General features: G+C 53.8%; 7 protein-coding genes across 7 annotated transcripts; 3 read left to right on the forward strand and 4 right to left on the reverse strand.

The window, feature by feature from the left end:
• Positions 1-361: 361 nt before the first annotated feature.
• SETTUDRAFT_91685 (uncharacterized protein) lies at positions 362-2,338 on the reverse strand (the record flags this gene model as incomplete). The annotated part of the gene is made up of 5 exons (XM_008029377.1): positions 362-1,288; positions 1,338-1,395; positions 1,448-1,720; positions 1,770-1,981; positions 2,033-2,338. The coding sequence occupies 5 exons, from the start codon at positions 2,336-2,338 to the stop codon at positions 362-364; spliced, it is 1,776 nt and encodes a 591-aa protein (XP_008027568.1).
• A 465-nt stretch (positions 2,339-2,803) lies between these two features.
• Positions 2,804-3,907, forward strand: SETTUDRAFT_20609 (uncharacterized protein; the record flags this gene model as incomplete). The annotated part of the gene is made up of 3 exons (XM_008028722.1): positions 2,804-3,093; positions 3,156-3,337; positions 3,396-3,907. The coding sequence occupies 3 exons, from the start codon at positions 2,804-2,806 to the stop codon at positions 3,905-3,907; spliced, it is 984 nt and encodes a 327-aa protein (XP_008026913.1).
• Positions 3,908-3,984: 77 nt separating this feature from the next.
• Positions 3,985-5,870, reverse strand: SETTUDRAFT_137453 (uncharacterized protein; the record flags this gene model as incomplete). Its single annotated transcript, XM_008029378.1, has 2 exons — positions 5,022-5,870; positions 3,985-4,963 (listed from the first exon to the last, which is right to left on the reverse strand). Exons 1-2 carry the CDS (start codon positions 5,696-5,698, stop codon positions 3,985-3,987), a joined length of 1,656 nt encoding a protein of 551 aa, XP_008027569.1. The 5' UTR covers positions 5,699-5,870.
• Positions 5,871-6,501: 631 nt separating this feature from the next.
• SETTUDRAFT_90166 (uncharacterized protein) lies at positions 6,502-8,182 on the forward strand (the record flags this gene model as incomplete). Its single annotated transcript, XM_008029379.1, has 3 exons — positions 6,502-6,652; positions 6,711-7,304; positions 7,353-8,182. The coding sequence occupies 3 exons, from the start codon at positions 6,502-6,504 to the stop codon at positions 8,180-8,182; spliced, it is 1,575 nt and encodes a 524-aa protein (XP_008027570.1).
• A 559-nt stretch (positions 8,183-8,741) lies between these two features.
• SETTUDRAFT_20612 (uncharacterized protein) lies at positions 8,742-11,270 on the reverse strand (the record flags this gene model as incomplete). Its single annotated transcript, XM_008028723.1, has 4 exons — positions 8,742-9,413; positions 9,473-9,766; positions 9,820-9,936; positions 11,094-11,270. The coding sequence occupies 4 exons, from the start codon at positions 11,268-11,270 to the stop codon at positions 8,742-8,744; spliced, it is 1,260 nt and encodes a 419-aa protein (XP_008026914.1).
• Positions 11,271-12,305: 1,035 nt separating this feature from the next.
• SETTUDRAFT_32321 (uncharacterized protein) lies at positions 12,306-12,989 on the forward strand (the record flags this gene model as incomplete). The annotated part of the gene is made up of 3 exons (XM_008028827.1): positions 12,306-12,496; positions 12,593-12,846; positions 12,904-12,989. The coding sequence occupies 3 exons, from the start codon at positions 12,306-12,308 to the stop codon at positions 12,987-12,989; spliced, it is 531 nt and encodes a 176-aa protein (XP_008027018.1).
• Positions 12,990-13,237: 248 nt separating this feature from the next.
• On the reverse strand, positions 13,238-14,718 carry SETTUDRAFT_137461 (uncharacterized protein; the record flags this gene model as incomplete). Its single annotated transcript, XM_008029380.1, has 2 exons — positions 14,434-14,718; positions 13,238-14,370 (listed from the first exon to the last, which is right to left on the reverse strand). Exons 1-2 carry the CDS (start codon positions 14,675-14,677, stop codon positions 13,238-13,240), a joined length of 1,377 nt encoding a protein of 458 aa, XP_008027571.1. The 5' UTR covers positions 14,678-14,718.
• Between the last annotated feature and the right edge of the window lie 148 nt (positions 14,719-14,866).

Consider the following 14,866-nt stretch of genomic DNA (forward strand, 5'->3'; position numbering starts at 1 on the left):
AGCTTGCTAGAAAGCCACAAGTGACATCTGAGATGCAGATTCCAAGTCGCGAGATGAAGAAGAAGGTTTCCGTTTGCTCTCTTCGTGACTTAGCCCGTGGGTAGGCGCGAGATGCCCACGAGGCAATAGCAAACGCGTCTTCACTTTCACTCTTCACACACACACACCAGCAGGAGCATTTCACCAGACTTTCCCAATCTGAGAAGACGCTGTTTAAATTCGAGTCCAGCAGCGATCATTTTGAATCTGAATGTAACAGATTCTAATTTTTAAATACCGGTCTATGTAGCGGGTATAAGTATGGCATACCAAAACCATGGCGCATGATGAAAAGAAGTTGCCACCAAAATACATCTACGCTCTACACAAAAGGCAGCACAACATGACTGGGATAGTCGGCTCCAAAATGCACACGATGTGTGCCCTTATTCCTCTCCTCCAGCTCGACCTTCTTGCGGGGCCCGAATTCCTGTACGAGCGGATACTCGCCGCTCACCTGGACGCTGATGCCCTCGCCAGCCTCGAAGTCGACGCCCATGGCCCAGAGGCCGATTTCCAGCTTGACAATGTCGCCAGCGGGGATCTTTTGCACCTCGTCGTGCGTGTGGAAGGGGTACTGTGGGTGCAGTGCTTTGGATGGGTCTGTCTTGCGGTGCGAGGCGCGCAGGATACCCGTTGGGCCGTAGTATATCATCAGGTTGCTGTAGTCGGATTCGGGGATGTCGGCGGCTTTGGTGTAGGGTGCGGCGGACCAGGGGATGTTGATGGCAACCATGGGTTTGCCTTGGGCGTCCAGCTTCCGGATTAAGACGTAGACGATCATGTCGTTGAAGTCGGGGCACGACATGTAGAGGACGGCTTTTGGGAGTCCCATGAGACGTGTCGGCTTGTCGAACTTCATGGTGAAGGCTGCATGTGCGACTGGTGAAGTATTGCTTTCTGAGTTGTATGATAGGAAGCTGGTTTGTGCGGGTGGTGATGGTTGCAGGCTGTTGTCGCTGCCAAAGTATAGTGTGCGGTAGTCGGTTCGTGGTATGGGGAAGTCCTCTTCGACAATGGGGTGGATTGCTTCTTTGTCGCCGTACTGGAGAGATGCCATGCGCACACGCGGTGTCTTCTCCCAGTCGTTGTTCTCGTTCTTCAGGTAGCGGTCGAAGAAGGAAGCGAGCTCATCGATGGATTCCTGCACGGCCCAAAGGTCATACCATTCTTGGTATGCATCCCAGCGGAGCCATTTGTCCTTGGTGTTGACTTGCATCCATCCCCTTATTGAGCCCATGGTGTGAACCTGTGCCAGTTAGCTGCAGTTCCACATCTCCAAATTGGGATGCACCTACGAAGCTTGAATAAGAAGCAACAACGTATGTTGGGATGTTGATCTTGGAAATTTCCGCCCTGAAACAAAGTTAGTCAGAATTTCCCACATCCAACCATCAGATGCGCTTACCGCTTATCTTCCCAGTATGGGTCCATGGTCGAGGAGCGTCGATACATCTCCTTGAAGTCCTCGAGGCCATTCTTGCCGCGAATCACATGTTCAGTGATAAAGTCAAACAGCCCGTTATCCCACGCACCGCCGCGCACAAACTGTTCGCGGTAGAGGTCGCCGCAAGCTTCCCAGGGCGCAATGGCCTTCAGGGACGGGGGCTGGGTTGCAGCAATGAACCACTGAACAATACCGAGATGTGAGTTTCCAGCAAGTCCAACGGAACCGTTGCACCTAGGCCACTATTAGCGCAAATTGCCGCCTTGAAACTACCAATGCTTACCAGTCCATCTTTGCAAGTTGCTCGATGACATCATGGCCGTCCTCGCCTTCCTGCTTTCCCATAATCACGATATCTCCATCCGAGTCGCCCGCACCACGCGCATCCACGTTGACAATGGCGAAACCCCTAGGGCAGTATTCCGCGGGGTCAGGTCCCTCGAAACGCTCCAGGCCGCTGAGACAACCCTTGGGCACACCGCAGCCCCATTTTACCTGTTGCATGTTAATCTTGAATAAGAGTGAAGAAAGACAGCTTTGACAGACCTTTGACATCATGTCAATGCCAGTGTGCTTCTTGCCAAAAGGACTCCATGCAACAATGGCGGGCACCTTGGCACCGCTGTCGCTGCTGCAGGGCCGGTAGATGTCACAGTACAAGGTGCATCCATCTCTGACTTTGACGGCGACATCATGCTCTGCGATCAAATCCTCAGAGAGCGCGCGGGCGCCTTCTCGACTCTGGTATCCCTTGGGGAGCGTCTCTTTGCGTGGGTTGAAGCCTTGGTACCCATTTTCGCCTACTTTGGGTGGCTTGACGGCGAGGTTAGCGACTTGGAAAGCGAGAGGCATGGCTGGTTTTGGAGAGGTGGCGAAGAGCTGCTTGACGTGCAGCAGTTTCAGGCCGGAAATCATGGCGGTTTTGATACGGCGCATGATAGGCGTGGGCCCGGTGCTTCAGGTCCCCCGACCGTACTCGGCCGCGAGGGTGCTTTCCGATGTGCGTATCCGAGGCAGAAGTCTATTCATTATACGATGGCGTCTGGTGGTCGGTATGTGGAGATGCAGGTGTGGAGTGCATGGGCGCGGCATACGCGCCCGTACTCGACCGAGATATGCAGCCAAGTTCGGGTCAAGCAGCACCGACGCTTCTAGACCCCTGTCACAGCGGCCGTGAACGGGCGAGCATGACTGCAGTCCGCCCTGCAATCAGCTGATGCTGTAAAGTATATATGGACAAGTATCCCTGGCCGCCCAGTGGCCAACTGATTGTTGAATTCTTGCAAATAGCACCCCACCATCCATCAATCTTACACCATGGCACCCTACATCAACGAGAACGAGACCGAACCCACCCAGCAGAAATACGGTGACTGGAGAGATGACTTCTACGAGAAGGGCTACGTGGTCCTCAAGGGCGTTGTTCCCAAAGACCGCGCCCAAAACTACCGCAACAAGATGCTCGAGTGGCTGGGCACATTCCCCAACGACTTTGACGTGAACAAGCCAGAAACATGGACAAAGGAGAATCTGCCACAGAGCTTCAAGAACGGCATGTACCTCAACTACTGTGCCGCACATGAGAAGTATGTCTGGGAGGCTAGACAGTAAGTAGCACGTAGTCGCTCGATCTCACAAAGTGGCAAGTGGCTGATGCTGTATCGCGCAGAGAACCTGGCGTTCTGGCTGCCTTTGAGAAACTCTGGAACACAAATGAACTCATTGTCTCATATGACACGATCAACCTCACTCTACCAAATGCCGCCACAATGGGCGGCTCCAAGCCATGGCCACACGTAGATCAGGCGCCTGAGCGACAAGGTCTATCCTGTGTGCAAGGCATCATCAACCGTATGCAGCCGCACCTTGTCTGCCAAACATTGCAAAACTCGCTAACAATCAAATTCAGTCTCCGAAGCTGGTCCCAAAGACGGCGGTCTGGTGGTAATGGAAGGCAGTGCCAGGCTCTTTGACAAGTTCTTCAAGCAGCACCCACCGGACCGAACCAAGGGCCCATTGGCTGCCCTTCACTACGACTTCTACCCCTTCCAAGATTCCGACGTCAAGTGGTATGAAGACCACGGCTGCAAACTGGTCAAGGTCTGCGCCGAGCCTGGCGATCTGATCCTCTGGGATTCGCGACAGATGCACTACGCCGTGTACCCCGAGACCGACAATATCCGCACAATCATATATGCCTGCTACACACCAGCAGCCATGGCTTCCAAGGAGGACTTGGAAAAGAAAAAGGAAATCTTCGAGAAGTGGGAGGCGACAACACACTGGCCACACATCAACATCCATTCGCAGGGCAAAGCCATGGTGGATGGCAAAATCGATCCCTGGGAGAGGACAGAGCCGTTGGAGAAGCCCGAACTCACCGACAAGCTGCTCAAGCTGGCAGGTGTAAAGCCGTACTGAGAGAGAGAGTAATAGTCGCAGCGTTCTTGTTTCCTTGGTATAGCGGTGGATTACTGTAGCGGCCTTCATAGTTGTTTTCATAGTTGTGAGAATACTTCATCCCAGTCGCCCATTCCATAAGTCCCCTCAAGAGTATTTCCCAGTTCAGTCAGCATGTTGAGATTTCTGATGTCCCCAATGTGAGCCAGGCCGTCGAGCCCAGGATCGGTGATTATGGACGCGTCGGATGGCACCCCCATGTCAGCTGCTGCGAGCTGCTGTAATAAATCCTGCATCGAGTACGACATACGAGGGCGGTCAAAATCGTGCTGCTCCAACAAGGGCAGTAAGCCCTGAAGCACAGCAGAGCCCTTTGCCGCATGAGCTGCAACAACCGCGTGCTTTCTCAACTCTACAGAAGCCTGTCTTAGCAGCGCAATCACGCGAAGTCTGGATTCACCACGATACTCGTGAGAATTAGCAAGCATGTCGAGCGATATATACACAGAGGCTGCGACTGTTGCGGCTGACACAGCCCATACTAGCCTATATATTCTTGGCACAGGTGTCGCATAGTGATTCAAGATGCGGTTCGCGCATTGAAGAGCGAGTTGTCTGGAAATTGCAGCATCATCTTCGGGGTTTCTCGGAATCAGCACCCGGGCGATTGTCAACAACAAGAAATCGAAGACGTAAGTAATCAGGTAGCGCTGAAATGGGATCCAAGGGTGTTCCGACTCCCATATCCGATCGTCCTCGGTAGCGGGAAAGCTGGGTGATAGGTGCAAAGGCAAATCTCGCTGCACAGCCTGTATCTCCTCGATCGCCTTTGAAAACTTCAAGTGTGTCTGATGGGTGTTTGCTTTGATGTACAGGTACACTATGTAAGCAAGACGACACATGATTGAGTGGTAATGTGCAGGGGAGGGGGGCTCCAGGTTTGCTGAGTCAGAAGAACCGGGGCTACTCATTGAATAGCTGCTAATCAGGACGTAGTCACCATGCTTGCTTGCAGTAGAAGCTTGGCAGCAGAAGCTTGCTGGGGAGATGGATGGCGGGCGAGACCAGCTTCCAAGCCTGGAGGTGGCCAGTTAGTAAAACGACAATTCAGCAGCCTAGGAGAGAAGCAGTTTACCAGTCCCTGATAACACAGGCCCACCACAACCGGCGACCCATTTCCCGCTGCACGGGCGAAGACCACTCTGATCTTTGGCAAATCGCCTTTGAGCAATTCGCTTCATTGCCGAGTTTGTGCATGTCGAGGAATCTCGCCATGTTTGTGCCGAATCCAGTGATGAGCCATTCCCGTTGATGTTCGCCAAAGTTGGAATGGCAAAGAGACAACACGGAGAGCGCCTGTACAACGTGAAGCGACGGCGCGGCGGTGAAGCCATGCCTCTCGAGCTCTTTGAGAGCAGCTTCATACCAGAGATGAGACGTGTGGACGGCAACAGCGACGGGGTCAGCAAGAGTCACACCGAGTTGCGGGAGGTGGTCGGCGGTTGGTATGTCGTCGGGGTCCGAGTAGAGAATGCCAACAGCCAGGACGGAAAAGTAGACGGAAATCCATGGTCGCTGCTCGCGCGTGATGCTGGCGCCGAGCTGCGCGTTGTGCCAGAAGTCTTCGTGCTCCTTGACGAACACGTCGGCGTTGATGGCGCAATGCAGCCATCCCAGCTTCTGGAGGGAGAAGGTGACGAGACCAAGGCTGGCATCCTGGCTGGGGAGCAGCAGGAACAGTGGATCCGCAGCAGGTTCGTACAGACCATCGAGGATTGCCTTCTCGGCGCCCAGGCGCGCAGCCGTGCCCATCTTGATGCCAATGTCGAACTGCTCAAAGGCAGGGACCAGGTCCTCGAGGGATGCTGCGGGCTGCGTGTAGTCGGTCGACTCACTGGTCCGGCTGTGAGCGCATGGCTTGGACAAGGCCAGCGCGGTTTCGAGCTCAGCAATCTGCGCGCGCAAGGCGCCCCGCTCACGCAGCAAGTCCTGGAGTTCGATGTCTGCTGGACTGGCCGTGTCGTCGGCCGTGTAGACGGTCAGCTGCCCCCTGACTCGTGCAATGGGGCGTTTGCACTCGTGGGCCGCGTTGCGGCGGATGCATGGCTGGCAGGGGCTCTTCTTGTCGCACTTGATCTTGCGGCGCCCGCACTCGATGCATGAGCGGGACACGCGTTGCGACGTCTTGATGCCGAGTTCGCTCATGGGATGGGGGGCGGGGGGGGTTGCGTGGACGGGTGCCAGGTGGGTGGGTGTTGATGGATTATTTGCCGAGGAGCGATGAGGCTGAAAACGCTCGGGCGGGACTGGAACGGGAACTGGAACTGGAACTGGAACAACAATAATACCCCGCACAATCTCCCCCATGCCGCACGATGCCCAGGCCAGATGGTTCCCCACACGCTAGCCCGCGCCCTCCACAATCCGTTCGCAGACTTATTGGGCTGGGCGGCCCAGCTCGGGGGAGATTCTGCGAAGTGATACTCATTCCCTTCTCAAGAAGCCATGCCCAGAGCGCCCAAGGCGACGTCTGCCCCGTACACCGAGGCCTTGCCGGCAATACAAATTGCGCGCCATGCCGCCCAGCGAGCCAGCATCACCACCACCCGTCCACCATGGCGACCAGTGACTTCAAGCCCGAGGCGAGCGCCCATGTCGAGATTGTCGACGCGCACAAGAAGGCGGCCAAGCCCGTCGTGGGCACCATTAGGCTTTTCGACGAAGATGGCATCGTCCTGATTCCCACGCCGACCAGGGACCCCAACGGTAGGCTACAGTCACGCGGCGAGACTGGTCGTGTCCAAGCAAAGCTGACGTTTGCAAGACCCTCTCAATCTGCCGACGTGGCAAAAGTACATCATCCTCATCATAGTCGGCCTGTACGCAGCCACGGGCAATCTCATGGCCAGCGGCATCACTGCCATCCTGCCCATCGTGCAAGCCTCGTATGGCGGGAATCCAAAGACCAGCGACCTCGCAACATGGCCTGCCTTCTACATGGGCGTTGGCAACCTCCTCGCCATTCCCGTTGCCCACGCCGTGGGGCGCAGGCCGGTATACCTCCTGTCGACCATTGTCCTGTCCTTTGGCTGCCTCTGGTGCGCCGCTAGTGGCAGCTTGGAATCGCACATTGCCGGAAGAGACGTCATGTCCATTGCTGCAGGTCAAGCCGAAGCTCTTTGTCCCATCATCGTCCAGGAGATTTTCTACCTGCACGAAAGGGGAAACGTCATTGCTTGGTTCTGCGCACTCCAGACTCTTGGTACTGCAGCCCTTATCGTGTCCAGCTCGTACCTCGCCAGCGATCTCGGCTGGAGGTGGTGGTATGGCGTCTTTGGCTGCTTGAGCGGAACCATTGCTGTTCTCAGTATCATCTTTGTCGTCGAGACAAAGTACGAGCGCACGCTGGAAGCACTGAGTAAGCTAGCGCCCTGCTTACTATTGCACATGTGTTAACTTTGCGTAGATGGTGAAGGTATCGATGAAGACGGGACGCTCGTTCCGGTAACAACCAATACCAAGCGCGAGCTCGACACCATCAACTATGCACCGCGCAGCTTCATCCGGGGCATGTTGCCATGGAATGGCCGTGCGCACTGGTCAGAGGCCATCGACTGCTGGAAACAGATGTTTCAAATCATCTGGTTTCCCAACATTATCTGGCTCGTCTTGATCAACTCTGCCGCGCTCGGCATATATGTGCTCATGTCGGCATTATTCGCCGAAGTGCTGGTCAAGCCACCATTCCTCTGGAACTTCAACATGCTTGGCTACGTCTTCGCCGGACAGGTCGCCACTGCAGTCGCGGTACCCTTCTTCTGTGGATACTTGAGTGATTTGATCGTCAAGGTATTGAGTAAGAGGAACGATGGCGTCAGTCAGCCCGAGTACCGCTTCCTCGCGCTGATTATTCCACTCATCTCCATTCTCATCTCGACAATCATTTACGGGAGAACGGCCCAGAATCCCAACGATTGGACCTGGGCAGGTATCGCCGTTACGCTCAATACCGAGTACTTTGGCTTTGTCGGTATCGTGGTATCCAGCTTTGTGTACTGCATGGATGCCTATCCTCAGCGCATCGATGCTGCGCTCGTTCTCATCTGCTCTTTGAGAGGTTTCATTGGCTTCGGAATCTCCTTTGGTTCGATCAGCTTTGTGAACAGCGCGGGGTATGAGGGTGCATTCAACATCTGCGCTGGAATCGTGGGGGCCTTGATGGGTCTGGGCGTCTTTGTATACATGTTTGGTTCCAAGATTCGTTCAATGACGCAGAAGTGGGCTCAGGATGAATAAGTCGTGTGGGTTGATCCATTCCAGGACCAGAGAATAGCTTCGCAAATAGATCGTTTCACAGGAGGACTCAAGACCGAAGAGTGTATTGAGAGAATTGTGGACCATGCTGGGAAGAAGCGCTGTATATTATATTCAACAACTATGCTTTGTTTAGCAGAGTAATCTCTATTCCATCAGAGACCCTTGGTGATTTGCGTTCGGAACACCGCTTATCCGTCTTACAACCTCGGATGGGTGCTTGAAGAGAGGTTTGAAAGTGGGTCGATGGTGTGCTGATCGTAAGCAGCCAGGATCACTCTCAAGTCTGGTGAGATGCAGTAATAATGTTTGATAGCACCAAGTCGACTGGGAAGATAAGACAAAACTTCAAAATAAACGAGCGTGTATGTATGACTAACATCTACGTAATCTCAAAAAAGAAAGAGGACGTTGCCATTGCTGTTCAATCAAGCTCCTCTGCCAAGGTGGAGAAAGCCGTCGGTTTTGGAGCCCAACCAACCAAAACGCTATTCATCCCGAAATCACCCGCTTCTCCCTTGTCGTGCAGACCGACTTACATCTACAACACAATCTCCTCTACCTCGGCGCTCCTCTTCTTGCTCCTCGTAATGACAGCCGTGTCGACAGCCTTGGGGTTGCCGGGATTGCGCTGGCAAGCCTCAAAGACATTTCCGTTATCCGAGTCGCAGCCGTCAAAGTAGCCGCGGTAGCACTCGAGCACAGGTGTGCTGGACACGTATCCCGTGGAGCTTTCTGGAAACGAGAAGCTCTTGCTAATGGAGTAGCTGTAGCTCTTTTCAAAGTCGACGGACAGCGAGGCCGAGATGATGCCAAAGGGGTCGCTGACACTGACGCTGGCACTGATGCTGCGGCTGATCGAATACGACTTCTCCACCGTCTGCTCGCAGGTGCCGCCCTGAGGACAGCTAAAGGGCCCCGCGACATACTCGCTCTTGTCAGCGAGCTTCGTGTAGGGCCCTTCGGTCTTGACAAAGTTGCAGTCGCGCTTGGCTAGCGAGTGTACTTCGTGCAGACTGCGTACCTCGGGCATGGCGGCCACGCTACGCGCTTGCTGGGGTGTCGTCACGTTCAGCGACATGATGCTCATTTCGTCGCCCGACTTGCCCATGATTCCAGCGATTGGCTTGCCATCTTTGTCGTTCAAGACAAACGGCGTCACAGAGCTTCCGTCTTGCCGCTTGCCGATGCCAGTGGCGGCGTTGCAGTCGCCCTATTGCCCAGTCAGCAACGCAGTTCTACCAAGATATTCCATCTCGACACATCACGTACCTGTCCGCAGCAAAACTGCAGCATGAATGTCGACTCGAGAGTAGCAAGCTGGCACACAGCAGACGTAACTGTGAGTTTGGGGATTCCGCAGTTCTCATACGTAGTCACACCAGCCGGGCTACGCAAAATGTACCGGCACCCAGCATCTGGCTGCGGAAAGTCAAACCAAGCCTGCACTTGGCCCGAGGGTGTTCGAGGGTATCCTCTGTCGGTGCCCAGCTGGTCGCTTGGGTAGACGACGCATTCGGGGTATCCGACAGCCTTGCCGCCGTATGCTGGGCATTCTCCAGCCTCCTGGATTGGTGTCAGAAACACTACCCACATGGAATGCTTTCAGTGTCACTTACCTGGCTACAAGTGTTCTTGTTGCACGCATCGATCCTGCCCGAGGCAGTGTCTCGCTGCACTGCGAGGGGTGCCGGAGACGCTGCGGCCAGGCCGCTGAGAAGCGAAACTGTAGGACTCTGTAAAACGCATCTTTGAGGTTTCGATGTTTTTCACAGATCGATGTTCGGGAGGTATGCAGGCTATTGGGTTGAAGAGCTGATGAGTTGCTGTGACTTGCTGGTCCTTTTCCTCTGGCTTCCTCTGACCACTTTATAACTCTCAACCGGCCAAGTGTCTCAGATCCTTCTTCCTTGACTGAACGCTAGGTCGTTGTCTATTGACCACCGGCCACAGTGTGGTTGCCTCAGCGGCGTCAAATCTTCCCTGTCTGTTGATTCTTGGCCCCGAGTACTGCAGTCGGTGAAGGAATGGAGGATGGGAAATACGAAGTGCACCTCATACACCAGCGGATCCACTCAGACCATTGGATTGAGACGCCATCTACCTCCCTTTGTGTGCTTGCAGCCTATGATCTAGGTGGATTGTCGACGTGCGCGGCCGACGTTGTGATCTGAAGGCGTTGACGGCCTGAGAGGCGTGCCACGACCAATATCTAACAATTTCCTTTTGAGTAAGTAGGAATCTCAAGAGAAGTATCAGGATGCGTGACTCGTGCCGAACTCCGCCTCTTGGTGGAGAAGAGGTTGTGTAATGTTTCGCTCGCTAGAGTCTGCTGTTTGGTGGGTGCTGTTACTCGCCTTCACTGGACGATACGACGGGTTTACAGCATGTTTACTTGAATCCCAATATGTCTCACAGCCTCTTGATATCGAAATGGTTTTTTATCGCATCTTTGGCACCAAAATTGCCATTCACTGTCTCTTGTCATCACAGAGGCCACACTGCTAACACAGTGCAGAAGCTCAAGCAGCCACAGCCATCGACTCCACAGTCTCTTTTACCGACATACTCACCCATACACCCCCAGATCGGTAAAAGAATCCCCAAAGCGGGAGAAGTTAAGCAGAGCCCCCCCTTTCCTTGTTTAGTGTAGCACAGGAATACATCTCTGCGCGCTACCACCAGTATGGGATTTTTTTACAGTCAACATGGGTCATGCCACTCCACATGCAATCACACACATGACACAATTGGCGCATCTGAATCCTTGGTCCTTCCCCATCTCTAAGCTTCAGAGGCAAAAGTAAGGCGTCCAGGCTGACGGTAACTGGCGTCTCCACTGCGATGGTAAGGCGCCCAGCGATGCTTGAAATGCACACCCGTCTACGCCTACATGGAAGGAGGCTGACGAGCCTTGGCTGTGGGTATGCACATGGCTGATGCGCTGGAGGTTATTCCGCACGGCCTTTTGCAATGCTGCGATCGAGATTTGGTGCATCGCGATCGTAAGTTGATGGCGAGGCAACAGGCGGTTCGTGACGCCGGCGCCGAGATGTTCAAGCAAGTCCATGTTCCATTGATCAGTGGCAGGCTCATTCAGAGTCTCCCGAACAGCGCAGTGAAAAATATGGAATCAGAGAAAGATTCGCTAAATACCCACGTGTAGCTACCACGAGCATAGGCATGGCAAACACACTCGATGGAAAACACTACGTCATCATCACGATCGCACATGCACACGCGAGGTACAGGTACAGGCCTAAACGAGGCACGCATAGTCGCTCTACCACCACCACCTACCCGCAGAACCCAAACAGGCCCCCCTCCAACAACAGTAGGCTAGCACTATTCCTAATCCTCGAGATAGTGGTGCTGCCAGCAGCGGAAGGATCCCCATTTCCCCCCGCAGTCCGTTGTTAGCGTCGCCTCTGCAGTGCCGATTGCCGTCCTCGGGTCGCCCGCATCGCCCAGCATCCTTGTTCTCGCACTCCCATGCACGAACTACACCTACCACTACCGACCAGGAACCTTCTCCACACCACGTGCATCGCTTGGCTATTGTCATGGTGCCTGATGCACGCCATGCCTTGCCGCTATCCGAAGCCTTCTTGGCCTGCACTGAAACATGCAAACGTCCATGGCTGCTGCTGGACGAATACGTGTTGCCGAGAACGTTTCCCCCCGCCTGATATTACACCTATTGTATGTGGAACAAAGAGAGACGGAGGCGCGCGGGTGAAACAGTAACCAAGAAGACGGCTAATCGGATGTAACTTTGTGACGTCGGTGGCAGTTTGTATGTCCAGTGAATCGCATCCAAAGAGAAATACATTTGGTATTCTGGGGGGGGGGGGACCAAGAGAGAGAAGAAGAAGAAGAAGAAAAAATGCATCTGTTCATTCCCAGCTCTTTCGGAAGCCAACATCATCAGACCATTGCTACCCGCTTTTTTTCTTTTTCTTTTCTAACCACATCCTTACTTACTGGACTCTATTTACCCGTTCCAAGATAATTAGGTCCGTCATTCATATGTTAGGAGGCACAACCTCGCTTTGCTCACTGCGACCCCCCCCCTTTCTGACTCTTCTTCATCGCTCAGACCACAATGGCTTCCAGCACCGTGAGCCCCATTCCCAGCGCCACCCCGGGCGTCTGCAGTTCTCAAGTCGTATATGACATTGCTCCCGACAACATCACGCACCCGTACTGTGCATACAACTCCAAAACGCTTATCCAGGACTTGTCGTCGTGCTGCAAGCAAGATGCCGAGGTGCACGTGTGGAACAACTGCACGCAGTAAGTTTTTTTGTTTTTTGTTTTTTTTTTGCAGTTCGTACTTCCAGATGCTGTCTATAATTTCTAGAAAAACTGGCTGACGGAACTGGGTGATAGGTACTGCGAAGTCAGCCCCTCTGGCGCCGAGGACTGGCGCGATTGTGTAGTCAAGTTGTATCCGGATGCCGATGTGTTTGGAGCACAGTTCCCTTGCCTGTTTGATTCGAAAGACGACAATGAGAATAATGGCAACAATGACGATGGCGATGAGGACAATGACCAGCCTACGACTACAGGGGCGGGTCCAACGTCCACGGGAGAATCGGACCAGAGTGAGACTGGGACTGGGACTGCTGATCCTGATGCCGAGGGTATGCCGATTGCACATCTCGTCCAGTAAAGTGGAGTATTGGCTAATACATGTTTAGGTGCAGGAAGTACTGCGAAAACCCCCGTGTCACTCATGGGGTGGGTTGTGTCGCTGCTTGCTCTCGGTGGATATGTCATGGCTTGAAATCTCCGACCCGAACAAAACGACCGAAGCGAATCTTTGAGTGCGTGCAAGTTCATATCTATTAGTTGGAATAATGCGTCATACTCGATGCTATGCAGTACAGGAGGGTATCGCAATGATTCGTCGCGCCGCCAGCTTCCATAAATGGCCAAACAAAAAACTCCTGTACTATGCTTATGCCCAATCGTACGCCGCCCGTGATGTTTGTTACTCGTGCTCTCGTGAACATGTCAGTGCATTGGCTCATTTTAACCCTCAACAGCATCAGCCGACTCGTTGGGCTCCGCCTCGCTCTCTTCGTGGGCATTGGCGAGGAAAGGATGTTGCAGAGCCTCGGCAGCTGTTATACGCTTTGCTGGGTTGCATTCTAGAAGACGGTGCAAGAACTGAACAGCCTCTTTTTCGTCCTCTTCAAGTTCCTTTTTGGGCTGTGTCTTATCGCCTGTTCGACCTGTGCACCAGAGGATAATCTTCTCCAGGCTGTGTCCGCCCTCGCTGTAGCTGGGCACGTTGGTCTCAAAGACCTGCCCGTGTAGTAGTGCCGTCTCTCGCATCTTCTTTCGTCCAAAAATAGTGGTAATCTCGAGCAGTGCATCAATGTCGTCTGCGCTGTGGAAAAAGGGAAAGCGGCGCGAAAGCATGGTCAAGAGTATGACTCCAACACTCCATATATCAATCGAGCAAGTTTGCTGGGTACATTTCAGCAGCACTTCAGGGGCACGGAAGCCACGCGTGCCGGCTCGATTGGCGCGTCTGCTGTTGCGTGTGTCGTTCTTGGGATATGCGGCAGCATTGTGGCCTGCTGATTGCGTTTGTGCATAAACGCTGTGCGAAATCCTGTGGCGGCGGTCCTCCTCATTCATATGGCAGGCACAGTTGTGCCAGTCTGTGCCTTCACGCTCAGCAAGACCAAAGTCAACCAGGACACCGCGAGACTGCGAAGTATTGTAGAGGAAGTTGGTAGGTTTGACATCGCGATGTATGATTCCTTTCTGATGCACCGCCGCAAGGGCGGTAAACAGGCTCCGAAAGTAGGGGCGCATGTCAGAAACCTTCATGTCGCGGTAGTAATCTCGGAAGTCGCGATGCTGAAAGTATGGTAATACGGCGACGACCTGGTCCAAGTGTCGAAATGCGGTTATGAGTGGGCATACAGAGTCGGAATCTCTCAAGTCATACAACAGTTCAAGTTCGTTAAAGACGCGTATCGGGCTGCTTGTGACGTAGATCTTCTTGATGGCCACATAGTGGGGTCGGCGGCCAGATTGCTTCCTGCGCGAAGGGGACATCCATTTGCTGTTCTCACGCTCGTCGACATCCCAGCTGTTGTTGTATTTGTGGTACTCCAAGTCCTCGGCTTTATACACTGTAGAGAAGGTTCCTACGAATAAATGTGAGCACCCCGCTACCGTGCATTATTGCAAGCCAATGACATAAGACATACCCTCTCCGATGCGGTTGATCAGCCGAAAGCGCTTGCTGATGCCGACAAAGGTCTCTTCAAAGCGTGCCATGTCTTCTTGGACAGCGTCCTCGACTTCCTCATCGCTGGTATCGACTGTTTGCCCGCTTTCGTCGAGCGGATCCATACTTTCATCCATGGTCTCTTCAGCATCCTCTGCCTTGATGGGGTCCTCGTGGACATCGATGCCCTCTCCATTTCGCAGCAAAGTGCGTGCTTTTGCCATGTTGTGTATGTGGACTTTTACAGCGGTGTGCAGGATGGCGCGCGAGTCTTTTGCGCAGTATTAGGGAAGACGCGTCTCGCGGTTGAACCCTTAATCACTAGGCCTGAAGGGGAAGAATGATGACAAGGCGCACGGGCCAATAAACACACGCAACGCGGCAGGCGAGACGGTGGTCGCATCGTTCACTTG

The sequence above is a fragment of the Exserohilum turcica genome, assembly GCF_000359705.1.
Source record: "Exserohilum turcica Et28A unplaced genomic scaffold SETTUscaffold_3, whole genome shotgun sequence".
In the NCBI taxonomy this organism is placed as follows: Eukaryota; Fungi; Ascomycota; class Dothideomycetes; order Pleosporales; family Pleosporaceae; genus Exserohilum; species Exserohilum turcicum.